The sequence below is a fragment of the Podarcis filfolensis genome (assembly GCF_964270895.1).
Source record: "Podarcis filfolensis genome assembly, chromosome: 10".
NCBI classification, from domain to species: domain Eukaryota; kingdom Metazoa; phylum Chordata; class Lepidosauria; order Squamata; family Lacertidae; genus Podarcis; species Podarcis filfolensis.
Window position 1 is genome coordinate 28,289,443 of NC_139612.1, and position 23,120 is coordinate 28,312,562.

At 42.4% G+C, this 23,120-nt stretch overlaps 1 protein-coding gene across 2 annotated transcripts in view; it reads right to left on the minus strand.

Annotated features, from left to right (window-relative positions):
- LRIG3 (leucine rich repeats and immunoglobulin like domains 3) overlaps positions 1 to 23,120 on the minus strand; it is a 56,344-nt gene that overhangs the window by 16,813 nt on the left and 16,411 nt on the right. For both annotated transcript variants that reach the window (XM_083574415.1, XM_083574416.1), the window contains 6 exons: positions 3,656 to 3,790; positions 3,020 to 3,163; positions 2,022 to 2,165; positions 1,625 to 1,768; positions 1,078 to 1,221; positions 439 to 519 (listed from right to left, as the gene is read on the minus strand). In XM_083574415.1, the coding sequence (XP_083430541.1) occupies positions 439 to 519; positions 1,078 to 1,221; positions 1,625 to 1,768; positions 2,022 to 2,165; positions 3,020 to 3,163; positions 3,656 to 3,790 (792 nt within the window). The remainder of the gene's footprint in view (positions 1 to 438; positions 520 to 1,077; positions 1,222 to 1,624; positions 1,769 to 2,021; positions 2,166 to 3,019; positions 3,164 to 3,655; positions 3,791 to 23,120) is intronic.

Genomic DNA, 23,120 nt, shown 5'->3' on the forward strand with positions numbered 1-23,120 from the left:
TCCAATTGTTTGTCACTGCAATTCTATTTTGCATTACCCAAGACATTTTAACATTCATTAATTTTGCAACAATTCTTAAGATAAACTTTAAATTTCTTCCAGTCTTCTTCCACCGTCTCTTTCCCTTGGTCACGGATTCTGCCAGTCATCTCCGCCAGTCCCATGTAGTCGATCACCTTGGTCTGCCATTCTTCCAGTGTGGGTAGTTCTTGTGACTTCCAATACTTTGCTAAAAGTACTCTTGCTGCTGTTGTAGCAATACTAGCAATCTTTTCTTTCCCACCCTTCCTGCCTGGTCCTTCATTAATCTTTACTTTTGCCTCCACTGCCTCTCTCTAATGTGCGAAAGCGGAAAGAGATCTGGAAGGTCAATAGCAGCTGGGGTGGGATGGGAATACAGAATCTGCATTTGAAGATAAAGCAGTAAGTTGTACTTACAGCCACCTAAGTTTGTCAAGTCCGGAAAAGGCACCATTCATATCTTCAATTGTCCAGGAGATTTCATTGTTTTTAAGATCCCTGTTGAAAGAAATAGATAAGTCAGATCCAGGGTCTTCAAAGTGTACAAGAACGTTTAAATCACAAAAGCAACTGATTCCTAGAAGGAAGCACATTGGGAACCCAGCGGCATGTTCACCCCAAGCCTAAATGTTTTACCCAACTGGAAACCCAGGAAATTGGTTATACTTTCCACACACGGTGCTTAGAAGCACCCTCTTAAAAGTTGTTTTCAAAAGCAGCAGCTGCATGTCATAAAATCAGCAAAGTAAAGCAGCCCTGCTATGCCATGATTTTACTTTTTGTTCAACTGATCGTATGACGTTTTTATTTTTTTCAGGCCTGTTGTGAGGAATTATTCTAAAATGTGAGGTGTGTGTGTGTGTATGAAATAAAACTGAAACAGTTAAAGTAGCTTCAACAGTTGTTGTCAATGCATATCAATGTCAGCAGAGACGAAACCTTCCTTATATCAAGATGTATTCATCGTTTAGAATTCCTTCACATTCATCTACACTAAGATAGTCTTGCTACTGTAGAGCTTTCTGAAAGAGAGAAAACCCCTACTATGAAACTTACAAAGTCTGCAAACTCGATAGCCCTCGGAAGGCACAATCAGCAATGTAGCTCACTCTGTTGTTCCCAACATTCAGCCTCACAAGTAGGCTTAAACCAACAAAGCTTGAATCGTCTAGCCGGGTTAAATGATTGTAAGTTAAATCCCTGCAAGTTTGAGAGGGGGAGAAACGTTTGCTTTAATCAGAATTCATAAGGAACCCAAACCCAATTCACAATTCGTCCCCTGATTAATTTCAGCCTAATTATTTTTGATATAAGCTTGCACATTATTTTCCATTGCACAGAAAATAGCAGAATGGGTTTCCTTATTTAAAAAATTACAATAACAAAAGACCAAACACAACTTTTACGAAGAGGGGAGGAAAACGCAGTTGGCTTCAGCTCCTCACAACAAAATATCATTGCATTAACTAACACACAAACAGCTGTTGCCACCTTTAGAAATCTTGTTACAAAAAAATTCACAGCTCGCTGGTAAGCTGCTCATGCTTTGGCTTGTACCCTGCTCTTAAAAATGGAAGGGTTTAAACACAAAACTACTACTCACAGCTCACTGAGTTTTTGGCAAAACTCCCAGGCATCAGGGCTGATTCTGCTGATAGCATTTTGGCTAAGATGGAGCTGCTGCAACATCAGCAAGCCATAAAGCCAGCCTTTGGTAATCTCTGTTAGGTTGTTATGATCCAGCTGCCTGTACACACACACATACATACATAGAAACAAAAAAGGGGGGGAGACCTCAAGTTTCATATGAAAACTTAAAAATCAATACATAACAAGAAGAAATTAAGGCTCTTCCTACTGGAAACAGAAGCCAGAAAAGTTTTACAAGTTGGTGGGTTGTACATTTATATATTGTTAGTATCACAGTTACTCAAAATAAGCAATGAACTAAGGGATTCAAAACTGGTTATTTTTCGAAGACTATGGAAGCATATACTTACAGGATTTCCATGCTACTTAATCCCCAGAAAGCTCCATCCATGAGCCTAGCTAGCCCATTTCTTTGTATTCTTAAAGATTTCAAAGAAGGAAGTCCTTGAAATGTAAGCCCATCTATTTTTTTAATTTTGTTACGGTTCATTTCTCTGAGGGGAAAATAAAAGAGTTCCAAGTTAACTAAAATAAGCTCAGACTTCCCAGCATATATATATATATATACTGAGGTCCAGCACCGAGGGTCTTCTGGCGGTTCCCTCACTGCGAGAAGCCAAGTTACAGGGAACCAGGCAGAGGGCCTTCTCGGTAGTGGCGCCCTCCCTGTGGAACGCCCTCCCACAAGATGTCAAAGAGAACAACAACTACCAGACTTTTAGAAGACATCTGAAGGCAGCCCTGTTTAGGGAAGCTTTTAATGTTTGATGTATTACAATATTTTAATATTTTTTTGGAAGCCGCCCAGATGGACAGGGTAATAATAATAATAATAATTATATATATATATATATATATTCTGGGCTGCTCCTTTCTTGGTACAATCAGAACGTCAAAGTGTGGCCCCACAAATTGTTGATTATGTACGTTGCTTGTAGCGAGATGGAACAGTAACAAATAAAAGCCAGATCTTCCTGATGTACCAGGATAACATTGTGAGCTGCAACAGTATGTCAGCATTCTGAGGGGCAAAGCAAGCAGATCATATCAACATGAAACCTTAGGACAGGGATGGTGGAAAGTGTGATCTCCATTGTGTTGTTGTTCTACAGGTCTCAGCATCCCTGACAACTGGCCACACTGACTGTAGCTGTTGGGAGCTGGTGTCTAGCAACATCTGGAGCACAACCAGTTCCTCATCCTCGGTTTAAAACATGAATGCATCATGAGAACTATGCCTCTGTTCTATCTAAAGCTCTCCTGCCTTTATGTGGTTACTACTGAGGTTGATGCTCAACCGCTGCCAGAAGCCTGCAAGACTAATTTAAAACAGTTAGGCTGTACTCACAGATGCTGGAGATGAGGGAGTTTAAACATCTTCTGTGGGATGGCTGAAATTCGGTTCCTGTTCAGCTTTAATACTTGAAGTGTGCTAGACAGGTTGTCAAAAGTGCCTGGTTCCATGGAGATTATTCGATTATTATTAATGTGGCTGTGGAAACAATGACAGTTAGCAACTATGGAAATTGTAGCAGAATTCGTACCAAGACCTCATTACCGACTACGTGGTAACTGCTAATCCTAACTTAAGAACTTAATAATCGCTTTAAAATATCCCCCACCTCTGTCAACCTCCAATCGGTGGTTAAGGGGAACTTTGAATGGAAACATACGTTTTGCCTTCAGCCAAAGTCTATGGTTCCTAGCAGACAGGAAATAACCAGCACTGATCCAATGGCAAATAGAATTTAAATTCTCAAAATAATATTTCAATGACTGAAAGATATTCTGTCCTTCCACTCGTCGAAGGGACCATTAGATTCAACCCATTGTCTTTATAGGACTAGTTTTTAAAAACAAAACAAAAAACACACATACTGAAAGGGCTGTTTTTACTTTAGTCTACTATCAGACAGTAAATTAATATATGATTTTAGAACTCAAGATGTAATAAAAGCCTTGTCTTAAATAAAGTTAAACTTACATGTACTTGAGCATCAGAGAAGGAAACGACTCCGCCTTAAGCACAGAAATATTGTTGTTGCTCAAGTCCAAAGTTTCTAGAGACTGGAATGGTTTCAGGTCTTCAGGCAAGATGTCTGTAATCTTGTTACTTGTCCTAAATTAAAATTTACATGTCAAATTTAAGGCAGTTTCCAGACAAGCAATGAAATGATTGCACTTCCCAATAATTTAAGGAAAAATAAAAAGTTTTGCCAGGATGAAGGTAGCAATCCTATATTCATGCTCCTGGCCATAAGTCCCATTGAACTCCACAGAGCTTATTTCTGACCAGACATGGAGAAAACTGCAATGTCAGAGCCACCCATGAAAGGAAAACAACATAAAGATTATGGAGGGTTGGTGGAGTCTCTGGTGCGCATTGGGGCAGGAGGATGCAGGGGAAAATGAATGGAGGGGGAGTCTCAACATTTCCACCCCCCCCAAAAAAAATCACATACAAGGAACCATGAGCAAAAGAGGCATAGCACACAAAAAGAGAAGAAGAGGGAAGTCAACTATTAAGATGCAGAAAGCTCTGAACACATGGAAAAGCCAGAGAAAAATGATAAAGACATGACAGAACAGAGCAGCTAGTCAGACAGATGAGATTAAGCAATGTGCAAAGAACAAAACATGGGGAGGAAATCAAGAGGAGGAGGACAAACAAAACATGAACGTCTTTGGAATTAAGAAATTTATAATTAATTCCACCAGGAAAAGAACAAAAAAAGGAAGAGGTGATTATAATGTGAGACAGGAGAACAAGTTAAGAAGCATAATTCAGGAGCCAAAGAAGGGGAACACTGTGAACTTGGGAGCCAAAGAAGAAAAACAGCCAAAACCTAAACACAATAAGAATAAGGCCTTCCATGTACATATCTAATAACAGGGTATGTGATCACTGGAACTTTGCCGTTCTGCTACAGTGTTCATTGGCATCATAGGTAAAGGTAAAGGTACCCCTGCCCGTACGGGCCAGTCTTGCCAGACTCTAGGGTTGTGCGCTCATCTCACTCTATAGGCCGGGAGCCAGCGCTGTCCGCAGACACTTCCAGGTCACGTGGCCAGCGTGACAAGCTGCATCTGGCGAGCCAGCGCAGCACACGGAAACGCCGTTTACCTTCCCGCTGGTAAGCGGTCCCTATTTATCTACTTGCACTTAAGGGTGCTTTCGAACTGCTAGGTTGGCAGGCGCTGGGATCGAACGACGGGAGCGCACCCCGCTGCGGGGATTCGAACCGCCGACCATGCGATCGGCAAGTCCTAGGCATCATATCTTAAATTAAATTTTAGTTCTTTTGAGGAAACAAATTATTCATAGTTTCCTAATGACTATTTCTTTATTTGCTTCCTTTGGGATAGTTCAGTTCAGCACAATAATTGTAGAGCTGACCCGGGAGGTATCTAGCACTAGGTCAGGCACAGTGTCAAACATGCTGCTCTTATTCTGTCAAGAGCACAATTTAAAATAACACAAGCAAAGCTCTCTTCTCCTCAGCTCTCAACCCAAGAAAACGGCCACCAGTCGCCCGCTCTGAACAAAATTATAACAATTTGATCTCATGTTTGTGTGTAGGACAGGGTGACACCAGCAAAAGAGATACAGTGTGTCATGCTTAGGGAAATAGAAGATGCTTTAAAGTTTTCATAAAGACTGCATCGTTTCATTCTTCCACATAATTTCAGGATGTTTTTCTGCATTCAGGATCCAACCACGACCCTCTGAAAATTCCTGCCCAAATTGGAGAAAGTCACATAGCAGCAGCTATTCCATCAGGCAACAGAACAGATGGGGGGAAATGGAAACACAGCTATTCCATTGCCTCTGGCCTACCCTCAACAACAGCCAGTTCCATCCTACTTCCACTGCAGCTGGTCGTCATAAGAACTGTGTCTTCAAAAACTGGTACTCGAGTTTGCTACCAACCCTTACATACATACATACATACATGCATTCCTTTGTATGTCAAGCCTGAAAGCAGCAAGGATGACCTTACTATTGATCTTGGAAGCTACTCTGGGAGCCTTTTCAGCTAAAGAATGAGGGTAAAAATGCTTGAGATCAATAAATGATTGGCAATCCTTGTTGAGATGGCTGCCAGCAGAGCCACCTCCAGGTTTGAGGGAGTACTAGGCAAAGAGCTTTCTGCTGGGCCTTCTCTTACATCAGGGACGAGGAGTTTGTGGCCCTTTGGGTATTGTTGGGACTCCCAACTCCCATCAGCCTCGGTCAGCATCACCAATGCCCAGGCATGATGCGAGATGGAGTCCAACAAACATCTGGAAGACCGCAGAGGTTCCTCACTCCTGTCCTTCATAGATAGATTGTTGGACTTCTGAGGCAAGATGCCACGAGCTGCCTCTTTTAAATTGCCTTCAGTACTCTGGAGCAATGCAGGAGCCCTCTAGTAAATTCAAAATGGTGGTTCAGAGCCCTAGCTGCCTATAGCAAGAAACCCAAAGCAGGCATTGTTGCTGGCGACCCAGTTGCTGGGCACTGGGTTACTAGAAGTTGCCGGGAGCTGCCAAGTGCTGATGCCAGGCCCGTCAGGCTAATTTATGGGGCAGATTAGAAAATATGAAAGGGCAGAAATGCAATGTGGTTTATCATGTTTTAAATGATAAAGGGAGAAGCTGGCTTGCCCACCTCAATTCTTCTAAAATTATACCATTTGAGGGTACTCTGAGCACATCAATGGGACTGTTCCTTCAAAATAAGTTGTTTCTATTTAAAACAGGATGTCTGGCAACTGAGGTACCCATATAAGCGCTTAAGGGAAGTTAGAGGCTGAGATTAATCACCACTCATTAAAACCAAGAAATTGGCTAAAAAGAGAAGCCAGAAGTTGTGGATTAACTAGCCCTCACACCAGATGTGTTAAAAAGAAGTGATATTTTGTTACACCTCAGACATTGTTCTCACTCAGCATCAAGTTTCAGCCCTTGGCCTGTTGAGTCTTGGCTCTTTAAATTTAACTCTTAGCTGCAAGGTCTTATTTAAATCTTTTTTTAAAAAAACAACCCAATGGATGAGCCATGCGGCAGATTTATGAGCGAGCAAGACAAAGTTAGATAACAAGTTTAAGAGGCTTTAGTTTAGACGTTAGTGTTCATAAGGTAATTACTAATAAGGTACTAAAAACTGCCAATTACTTGAGTGACAAATAAAATTTTCCTTGCAGTAAAACTGTGCTTCAGCCTAAGCCAGCAATTTCCTGAACTGCACGCCTCCTAAATTGCAGTGTGAAAGTATTCAGTTAGGGAGAGCGTACACACTGCAGTCTTTGTGTCACCATTGCTTCATAAAAGAGAAATTTCTTACAACTGGCTGGATAATAGCCCCCCCCCCCCCATCATGAATTTCAGCTGTTCCTAATGGATCTGAATAATCTCACCTTCAGATCAGATGTTAACTAACTGGCAAATTACTCCAAGGCAGCCTCCTTTACAGATAAGGCTTGCTGGAGCTTTATTGTGGGAATACGGGAAGAGAAAGAACATTCGTTTGTTAACTAACAGCGGGCAAGACATTAGTAGTTTAATTACATCTCAATATAGTTCAAAGGCAGAGTAAGTAATTAAACCACACTAAATTTTTGGTGCTGGTTATCTGAAAGATGCACTTGAAGATAAAGCTCTCTCATCTCTGCACCGAGTGTTACACTGTCTTAAAGAACATCATACCTTCAGTCAGAGGTCCTCAATCTTTCTAGGCCCACTGGCCCACATGGAGTTTTGAGAGCAGGTCACAGGCAAAACCCCCTTTGCTCCCTTCTGTTCTCCCTCCCCACAACAGGCAAACTATCTGCCCCCCTTTTTTCCATGGGGTCTGAATAAAAGTCAAATCCAGAAAAATGAAACTGGATTTTAGTAAATTCACATAATTCTATATCCTCCCCTCCAAAAAAAGCCATAAAATTAAATCTTATACAGTGGTACCTTGGGTTACATACGCTTCAGGTTACAGACTCCGCTAACCCAGAAATAGTACCTCGGGGTAAGAACTTTGCTTCAGGATGAGAACAGAAATTGTGCTCTGGCAGCTCAGCGGCAGCGGGAGGCCCCATTAGCTAAAGTGGTGCTTCAGGTTAAGAACAGTTTCAGGTTAAGAACGGACCTCCAGAACGAATTAAGTTCTTAACCCAAGGTATCACTGTACTGGTAGACTGCACCATTAAAAAATGTGAGTAAACCACAAATCTAAAGCTTGCCAGAACCACAAAAACACTGATCCAATGCAGAGATCCATATGTGTCATCATGATTTATTTATTTATTTTGCAAAGGATTACAGCAAAACCTCCAATGAACTACAGAACACATCTGTGGACACAGAGGTAACCTATAATTTGATGACAGTTTTGAGGGGATCCCCTGAAAAAACGAGGAAAATTCAAGCTCTCGCATAAACTAACCTGAGTTAAATTAGATCTGAATGTCTCTTACTAGCAGGAACACCAACAAAACTTTGAAGTTTCCTCAGACCTCAAATATTTCCTTATATATAACAAGTATGTAAGAGCGTTGTCATGCCGTAGTTTGCATAAGTGTCAACAGGTGGTGCTACAAACTACAGGGGGCAACAAACTGGACTGTCAGAGCTGTTGAGCCATCACAGCAGAATCAGAGAATGAGGAAGAAGCTTGAGGTACAAGGACAAGACTATCAGGACAGGGCAGCTTCCCAGCAACCACTGAGTTCGGCTGCTGTCTGTCTCACACCGATGACGCCTGTTAGTGGGCATCCTATGAAGGGACAGGGTGGTTTGGTTGAGCTGTAGGTGGGAGGGTTGGAGATTGTGAATGGAACAAGCACAGATACGGCTCTTGGGGCTCCCAGTATCTACACCAGTCTTTCTCTGCCTTGGGTCCTCCAATGCTGTTGGGCTACAACTCCCATCACCCCTAAACTAGCAGGACTAGTGGTCAGGGATGATGCAATCTGTAGTCCAACAACACTGAGGACCGAAGGCTGAGAAAGGCTGATCTGTACCGAATGCTGATCTTGCTGGGAAACCGGGGGCATCAACTGAAGTCAACTGGTGAGTGCAAAGGAGGAGGAACCTGAATGACGGACACAAATCCCCAGATACTCTGATTTAATTGTATACGTTTTGTATCAAAATTAGCATTACATCTGAAACACAAGAATGTGCCAATCATGGCTATAAATCACATCAAAGCTCAGAAAGATTATGTGACAGTTGTGACCATTTACAGGATGTCTATCATTACCTTGAGCTACCTTGAGCTTGTAGAGAGGAAAAAAATGATTTGCCTAACATACGAGAAATAAAACAAATAAACAAATTAAAACATCTTTTAAATCAGGGTTGGGCAACCTGAAGTCCAAGGTCCTGTGAGGCCCTCTGTATTGTTCCATGAAGCAGAAAGGGCAGAAAAAAACTTCATGAAAGATGAGTGGCAATAAACAGAATATATATACTTAAAAGCAAAACTAAAACCACACAACTATTATGAATGTGCTGATGGTTACTGTATCCTTAATGTGAGCTGGTAATTTATCAGTAGCAGATATTATTTCTTTTCCTTTATTTTTTGTAGTTGGTCCTAACAGGTTACTCACACTTTTTGATAAAGATCAACTCCCTTCTTATTGCATTACGTTTTGCTTGGCAGGCATTCAGATTTGATGCCAGAAAATTTGTGGCTTTACCTATGCATCTTACTGAGAGAGGCAGTGTTGTATATTTTTAACTACTGATTTTATTTATACTTGGGTTTTTGTTTAGGCCAACTTGTTTTTAACTTCTGACTTTTACTGATAATTTTAATGTATCTTTTTTTGTTTCTAATGTATATTTTTGTTCTACTTTTTGTTTAATGTATATTATTTTTGTTCTAAAGCTTAGAGATTTCAACAATTAAACAGTGTATATACGTTGTTGTTGTTTTTTTTAAAAAAACCCTTAAAAGTAAAGTCATACCTTGGAAGTCAAACGGAATCCGTTCTGGAAGTCGGTTCGACTTCCAAAGAATTTGGAAACCAAATTGTGGCTTCTGATTGGCTGCAAGAAGCTCCTGCAGCCAATCAGAAGTCACGGAAGCCCCTTCGGATGTTCGTATACCAAAAACCTGAACAGTCACTTCCGGGTTTGCTGCGTTCGGAAGTCAAAACATTCGAGAACTAAGCTGTTCGAAAACCAAAGTACAACTGTACAGTGATTAAAGAAATAGAAATTCCAAGGTCCAATAATCTATTTTGTTTAGGACAGTCTTTCTCAACCTGTGGGTCCCCAGATGTTGTTGAACTACAACTCCCATCACCCCATCTAGCAAGGCCAGAGCTCAGGGATGATGGGAGTTGTACTCCAACATCATCTGGGGACCCACAGGTTGAAAACCGCTGGTTTAGGACATTGAACATCTTCTATTGGATTGTTTCTCTTGGCAGGGGACTCTCACTATTGTGCAAACAACTAATTTCGCATCTTTCACCTCCACTTCTCTTAAATGCCAAACGGCCCTAGCCCTTTGACAAGGAAGACTCCAAGCATGACTGGATCTCTTTGTGCCTGGAGAAGGGAAGCAGCAGCAGAAGCAAGAGGAAATGTCAGGAGAGACTGCCGCTGTCTCCTTTCTCATCCAAATTATAAGAGAATCATAGAATGAATTGTAGAGTTGGAAGGGACCCCAAGGGCCATCTAGTCCAACCACCTGCAATGCAGGAATATTCAGTGTCCTACACAGGGATCGAACCTGTAACCTTGGTGTTATCAGCACCACTCTCTAACCAACTGAGCCATCTCTCGGACTCTCTTCCAGGGCTTCTATGTTTCATCTGCCTAAGTCCAGAGAACTGCAGAAACTATAAAGTGGACCCCAGCTATATTTTTTGCCTCCACCAACTTCAGCACAAATGAGAGATGCTCAAATGATAAAAAGAGGAATCCTGGTGGACCAGATCAAAGGCCTGTCTGGCCCAATAGCCTTTTTCCCATGGTGGCCAACAAGCAGGACAGGAAGCCAAGAGTTGTTGCTCAGTAACTGGTCCTCAGAGGGACATGGGTGGCGCTGTGGGTTAAACCACAGAACCTAGGACTTGCCGATCAGAAGGTCAGTGGTTCGAATCCCCACAACAGGGTGAGCTCCCATTGCTCGGTCCCTGCTCCTGCCAACCTAGCAGTCTGAAAGCACGTCAAAGTGCAAGTAGATAAATAGGTACCGCTCTGGCGGGAAGGTAAACAGTTTCCGTGCACTGCTCTGGCTTCACCAGAAGCGGCTTAGTCATGCTGGCCACATGACCCTGAAGTTGTATGCCGGCTCCCTCAGCCAATAAAGCGAGATGAGTGCCGCAACCCCAGAGTCGGTCACGACTGGACCTAATGGTCAGGGGTCCCTTTACCTTTACCTAACTGGTCCTCATGGCCATACTGCCACTGAAACCAGTAGGAAGCATATAGTTGTCATTCCTTACTGATGAATCTTCACTTCCTTCACAATCCTTTACACTTCCGTGACCTCATCTATTTGGCATGTGTCATACACATTGGTACTCCCAGATCATCCTTTGCTTTCTGTTACCATTTCCCCTTCCAACTTGCTCTGCCACAGACCAAACATTTAACACGCAGGCGTATTCTTCAGCTTTACCGTGAACCACATTTAAGAGCTTGCAGAACCTGCTCCTTCCTCCCTCTGTTTGCAGTCCTTTGTTTGCTGCCTCCCCCCACAAGTAACATTTTACCACAATTTTCATTCCTGGGCCTGATTCCAAGTGGATTCCAAGAACGAAACCTTGCCTGTAATTCAATAGGTCATGCCTGCACCTTCGTCTCAAGTTCACAACTTCTTTTTCAAGGCTCACATACCCTTAAGCCCATCACAACAAGTTGCTAGTACATGACAATTTAAACATCTGATAAAAACAGTTTTGCTAGTTTCAGATATAAAAGCTTATACTTTTAGACTTGTGGTCTGAGATCCCACCTATTTCTCCCACCCCAGTTAGCCCAGAAGACCAAAGCACTGGTTGTGTTCGCAACACTTGTACAGCTGCAAGAAATGTGACTTCCATATGTGTCACAGCGAACATACAACTTTATACCTTCTCAAAACACACCGGTTGACAAGGGGTGCAGGTTATATCTTATGGCTCAAAAAAACCCCCAAAGGAACGAGAAACCAAGTTTATATATATGAAACAAGGGACAAGCTTGTATGTGCACATTCATCACACAAAAACCATGCCATCAAGGAACGACTAACATGTGAAAAACCATCAACAGATCAAGCAACACAGAACGTTTGTGCTAACATCATTTCACTGGGGGTAGTTCATATATTCATCTCCAACCCATCAGGTGGTGAATAATTAAATGCTGCATATTTTAGGGTGTGTGTTTTTAATTTGGGGGGGGGGGTGGAGAGGGATAGCAGCTAGGAGCAACCTGGAAATTGCTGAGATTTGCCCAGTGCTCATAACCAATGATTGTACATAGCGATCAATATCCACACAACACAACACGTCATCTGGTCCCCTCCCAAAACAATTTATAAGCAAACACCAGAAGTAAGCAAGGTGCCACATCAGATAAGCTCACATGATTAAATAAATTATTTGAGAAATAATTTAAACAGCCTAGATGGTTGAAGTGACTGTGCCAAACTTTGTATTGTAAGGGAAATAAAAATATTAATTATTGGAGGGGGCATTATTTTTAGCCTCAGATGTGAAGGTTATTTAAATATAAAGTAGTATGCATTTGCACCAATGCTCTGGCACAACTGCAGGTCAAGGAGTGGCTGATCTTAAGTTGTGACTGGCTGCAGCGCACAAAGGGAACCAGAGTAGCAGTTACACGCTTCCAACAGTAGGGGAGCTACGCTCTCTGAGATGGGCAAAACAAAAAAAATTTTTTTCTTTCCAGTAGCACCTTAAAGACCAACTAAGTTAGTTCTTGGTATGAGCTTTCGTGTGCATGCACACTTCGTCAGATACACTGAAACAGAAGTTGCCAGATCCTTCTATATAGTGAGAAGGTGGGGAGGGGTATTACTCAGAAGGGTGGTGGGAATGGGTGGTTGGCAGATAGCTGAGATGAGCCTGTTGACGGCTCTTAACGACTGCAATAGGGCTTACAGGAAAAAGACCTTACAGGACTTACAGGAAAAAGACATCGTCTAACATTGTATATGCCATCAAATGCCAACAGTGTCCCTCAGCTCTCTATATTGGACAAACAGGCCAAACCTTACGCCAAAGAATAAACAGACATAAATCGGACATCAAGAATCACAAGACAGAGAAACCAGTAGGAGAACACTTCAATCTCCCAGGACATTCTATACAAGATCTCAAAGTAGCTGTATTACTACAAAGGAATTTCAGAAATAGACTGGAAAGAGAAGCTGCTGAATTGCAACTCATTACCAAACTTAAAACCATGGAGAGACCTGGTCTGAACAAAGACATTGGATTCTTATCTCATTATACATGACGAAGCCATTTTTCACCTTCTCACCCCTTGCTTTTTCCTGTAAGACCTATTGCAGTCGTTAAGAGTCGTCAACAGGCTCATCACAGCTATCTGCCAATCACCCATTCCCACCACCCTTCTGAGTAATACCCCTCCCCACCTTCTCACTATATAGAAGGATCTGGCAACTTCTGTTTCAGTGTATCTGACGAAGTGTGCATGCACACGAAAGCTCATACCAAGAACTAACTTAGTTGGTCTTTAAGGTGCTACTGGAAAGAAAAAATTTTTTTTTGTTTTGACTATGGCAGACCAACACGGCTACCTATCTGTCTCTGAGATGGGGTGAGGTTGGGAAAGCTCTAGTTTCACAGCGGTGGCACCACAGCCCTTCCACCCACGCTCTCATGTACTGCTGTTGGTTGTGACAATCTCCCAATATCCCACTGGGGATAATAGGAAAACAAAGTTATGAGGATGAGGAAATGGTTGCTGAACTCCTCAGGTTCCAACTGAAATAGAAAGTCAAAGAATGCCAATCATTAACCAACTGGGCCAGTCAGCTCAACAGCCAAACTCTTGGGCACTTTCTTATTTCCAATGCAAGGGGTTCTTCCAGTTTTTTCTAGGACAAAGTCTGTCAGGCAAGAATAGTCTAACATCTTATTTCCGTACCTGGTGCCCTCCAGCTGTTTTGGACAACTTCCTTCAGTCCCAGTTGTAATCCACAACAGCTGTGACACCATGTTCCCATCGTTCAGCCCAGACACTGAGGTCCAGCTCTGGCGGTTCCCTCCCTACAAGAAGCAAAGTTACAGGGAACCAGGCAGAGGGCCTTCTTGGTAGTGGCGCCTGCCCTGTGGAACGCCCTCCCACCGGATGTCAAGGAAATAAACAACTATCTGACTTTTAGAAGACATCTGAAGACAACCCTGTTTAGGGAAGTTTTTAATGTGTGATGTTTTATTCTGTTTTTAATATTTTGTTGGAAGCCACCCAGAGTGGCTGGGGAAACCCAGCTGGATGGGTGGGGTATAAATAATAAATGATGATGATGATGGTTTACTCTATACAGAAAGGTGTCCCAAGGTAGCTGCTGCCTCCCATCATGCAAATCTTGTATCAAGAGCAAAGTTAGGATGGAATTGCACAGCTATTTACAGCACAAAGTCCCCTTGAAAACTTAACATGTGGTGACTCTAATCGTGCAACAATCCGATCACTTCTAAACTTCTATAACGTTCAGAGGCGACATTCTCATTCTGGATGAGGCACGTGGAAGTGCAGGAGACATGGCAATACCCCAGCCCTCAAGGCGTGAGGATACAATGGACTAACTCTACGCAGTTATCACTACCATGCAGAGAGTTTCGGCAACCATCAAATTATAGCCATTATATGGTCTGCTTATCTTAACTCTACCACCACAAGATAACTACCAACCGTATTACATGCCTTTCTCAGACATTCATTACCAAGGCATACATTTCATCCCATTTATGACGGTTAGCAAACAGTAAACCTCACAGAAGCTGTACCTGCCCTCCTTGAGAGAGTATCACCAAAGTACCCAGGAGCAGGAAGACAGCCAGGAATGTATGAAGTGTTTTACGAAATACTTAAAACACCTGTGAGGCCATCTGTTGTGTGGTTTTGTTTCACTCATCACCGTTCTTATTGCAAAACTCCCTTTGTTCATAGGCTTTGTTTGCCGACCATTAGGTGTCTAGTACACACGGTAAGACTCCGACAAACAATATCCTATTACCTCACAGTCCTCCCTCAGGCTTGTATAAGAAGTAGACTGGACACAAAAGCCAAGTGGGCTGAAATGCTGAGCCCCTGCTACGTCATTTTCACAGAGTAACCTTGTGCATGTTTATTCAGGAGCAACTCCGGCTACATTCAACAGGGCTTGCTGCCTAGGAAGTGTAGGACAGCAACCTCAGTTTTAATGGGTCCTCTCATACAACACATATATTCACATCACATTCCCAGCTCTAGCAAGAAGTCATGGTGCAGAAGAAAGTGCATTAGACAACCTAACCAACCTGTGACAAACAGGTCTAATTTATGCAAACACTTAAGAAGGAATTCCATCTAAAGCAATCCCACGGATGATGATAATAATTATATTTATATGCCACCCATCTGACTGGGTTGCCCCAGCCAGTTTGGGTGGCTTCCAACCAATTAAAACGTCAAATGCAGAACAACACCAAACATTAAAAACTTCAAATGTCTTCTAAAAGTCATATAGTTGTCTATCTGTTTGACATCTGACGGGAGGGTGTTCCACACGGCAGGCACGGCTACCAAGAAGGCCCCTCTGCCTGGTTCTCTGTAACCGTATTTTTTTGCGAAGAGGGAACCTCCAGAAGGCCCTTGGAGCTGAAACTCAGCATCTGGGCTGAACAGAAGATACGCTAAGATTTCATGATATGGCAATTTGTAAGTCATTCATTCACAAGGGAGTTATTTTAAATTCAAAAATGGTTCTGTGCATGAAAATGGAATGGCAAAGACACTACATGAGGACCTTAACAGAGTCAAAAATAAATGAGTGGATTGACCTTTAAATTGGTGATTAACTTGCACAACAGATTGTACTATGCTGCCTATTGAACCACTCGTTGACTCCAGCTTATCTACAGCAATCAGAAGGTCAATACAAATGTTAAATGTAAGGCCCTGGAGCCTTATTAGAACCTGTGGGATTCCTAAAACAAGTGTCCACTCCTGTGCTGCCTGTAACACACAATTCAAGCATGTAAAAGGCTGTCACATGACATGTTTGAGGTGCCCTTGCAACACCTTGCTTTCCTTGTACTATGAACTAAGTCAACCAGATATCACAAATCAGATTTGATAGTGGACTTATTTCTAAAGCCTTGTTGCTTCCCTACCTTTGTAGGAGTATCTCTTCTCGAGATATACAGTACTCCAGGAAGAGAAAAACTTTCCACAGTTAACAGCAAAAAGAGAATTTTGGGGAAATGCTTTCACCAAAAGCGCAATTGATTTTTTTTTCCATAGCAAAAAAATACAGTGCCACTGAACATCTGTCAGGTACAGAATTCTGTTCTTATGAGCATCTGTGTTTTACACCCTACTCCAGGGTGTAAATCCTTTCAATGGAAAAAAAAAAGGTCCTAGAGTCATCAAAACACAGCGGCTTTGATTGTGAGAATATATTATCTATCTTGAGTTGTTAATTTACTGCTGCTTAATTGTTCTGAAGAAACGCCATGCGTTCAGATAGGCAGACTACTCCTCTGGCAGGAAAAAATACTGTGCGCACTAATTTGAATGAAGATCTTCTATACCAATAGCATACTCCATGTGTGGGTCATTATCAGCCTCCATCACAGGCTGAGCGGGTTCTAGCTGCTCAGCCCCACTCCCTTGCCTCAGAGGACCTCAGTGGGAACTGCTGCCTGCTACCCGCAGAACAAGTCTTGTCTCCATCACCAGCTGAGTGAGTGCCACTTATTTAGCATGACTCTCTTGTCTCAGATGTCATCAATGAGCTCTGTTGCCTAGTAGGAAAGACCAAGGAGGAAGACAGGGAATGCCACCTGCAACCAGGGCCGGATTTAGGTTGGATGAGGCCCTAAGCTACTGAAGGTATGTCTAGCTGTCCTTTGTAAACAACAAGTTGTCACTGTTTTTTGTGTTGAATATATGCTATATGGTAATTTATGGACCTAATAGGTATCCAAAGCGATTTTATTTGTTTTTTATCTTAGCTTATATTTTATATACATCCAGGTTTTTTTCCTTTAATTTTTTTGGGGTCCCCCAAGAGAGTGGGGCCCTAAGCTATAGCTTGTTTAGCTTATATGTAAATCCGGCACTGCCTGCAACACTCTCTTGGGAATCTCACTTGCCCTACTGATTTCAGTAGCGCTAACCTCCAAGTTTAGCAGGCCTGAGCTGCAAACTCTCTGCAAAAGTTCCTAGGGAGTAAGTTGCATTGAACCAAGTTTGATTTAGGCATATTTCTGCACAGCTCAACTCTAAAATCTGTTTTTATCTGTTTTACATTCTTTATTAGCTACTCCAATAAGAGCCATACTGAAGGGCATGGTATATATATATTTTCAAAATAAATAAAATAAACAAGTACTCTCACTTCAAAGTAATCTACCATGTGAGGAAGATAGCGCAGTAATTACTTCAGACTTAATGAATGCTGGCAGCTTGTATCAAATTCATTTGTGTCAGTATTTAACCCCAAATCTCTGGGTCATAGTGTTAAGATACACAAATAACAATAACAACAACAACAAACCCTAAATTGCTCTATTTCACTGAGTCATAAAGTGGAAAATGAGGGTGTTTTCTTTTTCATATTGCACCAGATTACAGTAGCCTTTTTATTCTATATATAGTTATTCCAGTCATTTGCAGCCTAAAAGCAAAAAGAGCCCATTTCATTCTGAAATTCAGCAACCTTTGCCACCTCAGAATTGGTGACCCTGGCTGCAAGTTACACCCATATCTGGCAGAGAATTAAAAAAAAAGGTCACACAGACACTGCTTTTAAAGCTGTGCTGCATGAAAGCTCCTAGATGTATCTGCCTACAATCTGGCAAGCTTCATCCACTCTGGAGGGGAGGCTGTGCTTGCAAATTTTATCCACTCCTATGAAAAGTTTTTCAAAAAGTTATAACCATTTTTAGATTCCCTGTCATTGTATATTGGGGGGGGGGGGGAGAACAACTTTGTTTTCAACATATCTAATTCTGTTCTGCATGAGTCAAAATGGAAAGACACAGAGCAGCCCCAAAACAGATTGGGCTGTTTCCCAAAGCTACAGATATAGATACAAGTCAAATCTTGTTGCTGGTGCACACCCCTAGAGAATATTGTCAAAAGATAACAAACTTTCATCCTTATGATTCATGTGCAGTCAACAATAAAGAGATATAATTTAAAGTAGCCTAAGCCACTGAGAAGCATATTACCAGGAACTAAGTGTGTATGGGGATTTGCTCCTGCCTCCAACATTTCTATCAAACAGCCTTTTGCAAAAACCTCCTTGGAGGGACAGGGCCACACATGGGGCTCCTCTAGCAGCAGCAACTTCTATGAAATTACTTTAGCGGAAGAGAAAGCTCCATGCCTCGTGGGGCAACTCACAGAGAGTTGACATCTTCTTGCAGTGAATTGGAAAGCACACTCACTGAAAGCACCTCTGGGTGTGAACATCAGAATGCACAGCAAGTTCCATGTCAAGTGTCCAGAAGCAGGGAAAAAGTGGCCTCGCCATTAATATAACTGGTATGTGCATGGAAGAACAGAGTGTTTATTTTACCATTTACTCAACAATGTCAATCACACATACCGTTGCAAGACAGAAGGCAATGACTCCCTCTTATGCAGTGAAATATAGCACGGATCTGAATGAAAGCCAATACAATCAAGAAGTCAAATGCTCTCGGAAAATGACAGCCTATTGGATGTATTGCAAGGCTTTCCATCATTCTTCACATATTGGTTGGCTGTGTCAAAGCTGAAGGGTGAAACTTATTCACTGGTGCCCTCCAACTAAAGTATGAGAAGTAGCAGCCAAACTGCACGGAGAAGGCAGAAGGATGATCTTGCCAGGCTCTCGGCAAAGCACACTCCATCACTTTCTCTGTAGGACTGTATGAGATACAGCACTATTGAAAAAGTGCAAATTTTCATATAGAAATATAGAGGCCAGCCCCCATTTACGCAGGGGTTACGTTCCGAGGCACTGTGCGCACCAGTGAAATCGCGCATATTTGAAACACCACTGAAAAAGCCTGCAAGTGCCCTGCTCCACACTTGTTGAAATATACTCGGAGTCGAGAGTGGATTTCATGCTCTTTATTCAGCTCATAGTGGTGAGGAGGAATGTCTGCTTTATATACATTATTTACACAGTGGGCTTCATGTGATTGGCTAATTCCAGAATTCTCCTGTAGGCCAACCAGGTTGTGGATTCACTTCCATCTGGAGCTGGATTGGGTGGCTCCTGCAGACCAAACAGACTGCTGCATTCTGAATCCTATTGTTCTAGGACCAATCAGACTGCTGCATTTTGGATCCTATTCAACTCAGTACATAACACTTGTCCTGCCTCCACGCCACTCTAATAGTATAAGAGAAGGCAGGGAACATCTCCCAATCCACTTTCTCCCTACCACACATGATCTTATAACACCTCCACCAAAAAAGCGTTTCTCTTCTAAAACTCGCACCATTTGTAATCATGATTTCTTCAGTCATAATGCCGAGGAGTTGATTAATGGGTTGGGAGTTGCCAGAGTTCTTATCACGACACTGGGGCATATTGCATCCCATTCTCATAGAGGCTGTCTGTGTTATGAACCCTCCATGCATCTCTAATGGTGGATGGCTTTGAAAGCAGGTGGGGTAATGGCAAGAGAACCCCTCTCCTTCCACCACTCTCAGAAATTTATTGTGTCCAGACAGAGAAACCTTTCCTGAAACTTTTTTAAAAATAAAAATAAAATCGGAGCATAACTTAGGACTGAAACCACACTTACAAAGGAAATCGTCATGGACCTTCACTTTTAATGAAACAAAGGAAGTGGCCCTCATATTGCCAAAGTATAACAGAAACCAGGTGAGCATCATTCATCTCACATCCACTTCTCAACTATAGGACCAAGGGAAGCCTACAGAGCTGGAGTCAAGCTTGTCCACATTCACAAAAAGTGCCTTTTCCCCAATTCAGAGATTTCCATTCAAGCACAAAAGTACAGAATGGAGAGAGTGAGAGCCTGCTTCTGTGCAGAGAAAAGAGCGTAATGTGCAGAATCTGTGGTCACACTTCACAAGTACAGAATTAAGTACCGGACACGGAATTTCTGCATGCTAGAAATCTGCGGATATGTTTGTTTACAGCAACATAGAATGGAATGCAGGTGGTGAGGGCAGGATGGGGTTTTACTGCCCAACATAGACCTGAGAGCGGCAGAAACAGAATTATGCAACAGATGCATGCGCAAATTGGCTTTATTTCCCTAACTGATGCAGGCCACAGACTCCAGCGCTTCTCGGCACATTGTTTGGGGTATCCTGCTTCAGAATCTGGATTTTTCTTATTAGAACATATGCCACGCCGGTAATGGCAGTCTCGCCCCAGAGTCAAGCTGCAAAGGTGCCAGCTGCACTCCTATCCTGCTCCAACTCATCGGAGGGATTAGTAGTAGAGAAAGGAAGAAAGAGAGGCTGCCAGATATGGAGACAAAAAAGAAGTCCGTCTGCTTTCCAAAATAAGCCAAACGTGCTCTGGGAACGGGAAAATCTGACACAACGATGGCAGGCAGCCCAATGCTCCACCCATTTTGAGGAGCAGTTATAAAAGCTCACTCAGTTCAATTCCCAGCCCGTATTTACCTTCCTCCCAATTCAAAAGGCCACTAGTCGGACTGGGTTGATACAAGCCATGCAGTTTTGAGCAGAGCGGTCAATGTGCTTCCATGCCAATTGACAGGGCAGCGCACACAAGAAAGGTCAGACACAGGCATTGATTGGAGCAGCATTTATCTGGTTCAGTCAGAATTTGTGGAAAGGTGCTAATGCAGTTGTTGCAGTTTGGCCAGATCACTAGTACAGTGGTACCTCGGGTTACATACGCTTCAGATTACATACACTTCAGGTTACAGACTCCGCTAACCCAGAAATAGTGCTTCAGGTTAAGAACTTTTCTTCAGGATGAGAACAGAAATCGTGCTCCGGCGGCGCGGCAGCAGCAGGAGGCTCCATTAGCTAAAGTGGTGCTTCAGGTTAAGAACAGTTTCAGGTTAAGTACGGACCTCTGGAACGAATTAAGTACTTAACCTGAGGTACCACTGTACAGACTAATAACCTGCGCTACTTAAAATGAGAAAATGGTTACACAATACTGCTAGTTGCCCGATGCTTTGCACCCCTACAACCTGAGAATCCTACTGCAGCAAGTTCTGCTCCTGAGCATATTTGCTATGGGTATAATATTCTGCTCAAGACAACACTGCCACAGAAAAGGTATATACACACACACACACACATACACACACTAGGCAAGAAGGAGGTCAAAGGACAATTCTACATATCTGTTCCAAGAATGGGACAACATTGAGTTCAAAATGTTATCTATTATGAAAAACTAGCCTGTTATTCCAGGCAACAGCCAAAGAAAATCCACATGCTTCTATAGTTTTCTTTAGGTTGCCCTGATCTATGGCAGCAAAGTGAATTAAACAGTTTAGTAGAAGCTCTCTTTTTCTCTGGAACAGATCCTCATCTGGGAAAACACTGCGTGCATTCATCATCCATAAGGTACTCATGGGAAAGTCAAGGTACAAGCAAGTCAAGCTAGGACACAGGTGCCATTGTTTAGACTATTACAATGCACTCTACATGGGTCTGCCCTTGAAGGTGGTTTGAAAGTTGCAGGTAGTGTAAAATGGTACCGCCCAAGTCTTACTGGGTCTGGCACCTAGGGATCATATGACACGAGGCTTCAAAGATCCACATTGGCTGGCATCAGCTATTGACCCCAATTCAGGGTTTGGGTCTAGACATATGAAACCCAAAATGACTTGAGGCCTAGTTACTCAAAGCGGTGACAACCCATCCATTTTAACCTGTCCACCATGATTTGAGATCTACTGTTAGATCTCCCAGCTTTAAGGGGAGGTGTGGGGATGTATGTGCAAGAAAGAGAGGTCTATTACTTGTTGAAAGGCCTTTATAGGAACAGCACCCAATTTGTGCAATGTGCTCTCCCTAGAGTTTCAACTGGCATCAACATTGTTCAACGTTAGGGCAACTGTATCAGTCTTGCCTAGATCTCAGACAAGACACAGACTGTGTTTAACTGTGTTTCGGATACTGTATTTTGTTTGACTATTTTTTTATTGTTTAGCCTATTTATTGCTGTAACCTGCCTTGGGAGGTCATAGGACAAAGGTGATACAGTCGTACCTTGGTTTTCAAACAGCTTAGTTCTCGAACGTTTTGGCTCCCGAACACCGCAAACCCGGAAGTGAGTGTTCCGGTGTGCGAACGTTTTTGGGAAGCCAAACGTCCAATCAGAAGCCGCACTTTGGTTTTTGAAAGTTTTGGAAGTCAAACGGACTTCCAGAACGGATTCTGCTGGACTTCCAAGGTATGACTGTATATATAGACATTTAAAATAAATCAATAAATCTCAAGAATGTTGACCATAATAGCAAGTTCTGGATGGAAGACCCAATTCTCTTTCATTGTGGGGTTTTTTTTGGGTGGACAGGTGATCAGACACCTGTGAAAGATGCTGTCAATCCAGGTCATTCATCCCAAACTCTCATCACTCAAGTCTCAAAGACTGCAATATTGTGTTGTATGCTAGTAACACATGTTTTAAGAGAACTTAAAACTGTATGAAGGATCACTGTATATGGTCCTTCAAATATTTAAGGAATGCAAATAAGCAAATATTTTAAATATCTGTGTTTAGGGATACAGAATATGGCTACTGATAGTCAGCACAACCATTTATAGCAGTTTAAATCCAGAATCCCCAATACTGAAGGGTGTGGGGGACTGCATTCATTCCGTGCTAATTTCTCCCAAAACAGTTTTTAATTAAATAATTAAATGCTCATTTGTCAATAGTTGAGTGCATAAAAATGAATGGGACTGTGCTGATCCAAAATCTTTTATGGCTAAATTTTAAGTCAAGCAAGGCAACACATTAGTATTTCCTTTAAAATTCCCCCATGAGGTCTAAGAGAGGACATATCCACAAGTACTAGTCAAATAGAAGATGTGGGTACTCTGCCTTGAAAGTAATGCTCACTTTTCAGCATTCCCCCCCAAAAAAAACTCCCTAAAAGAAGGTACCTGCACTGCCAAATAACTGCACTGATTATCTACCCCAGGGGTCAGCAACCTAAGGCCCATGGGCCGGTAGTGGCCCTCAGGGCTCGTCTATCTGGCCCAGGACAACCCCTGCCGCCCCCTACTCTTACCGGCACGGG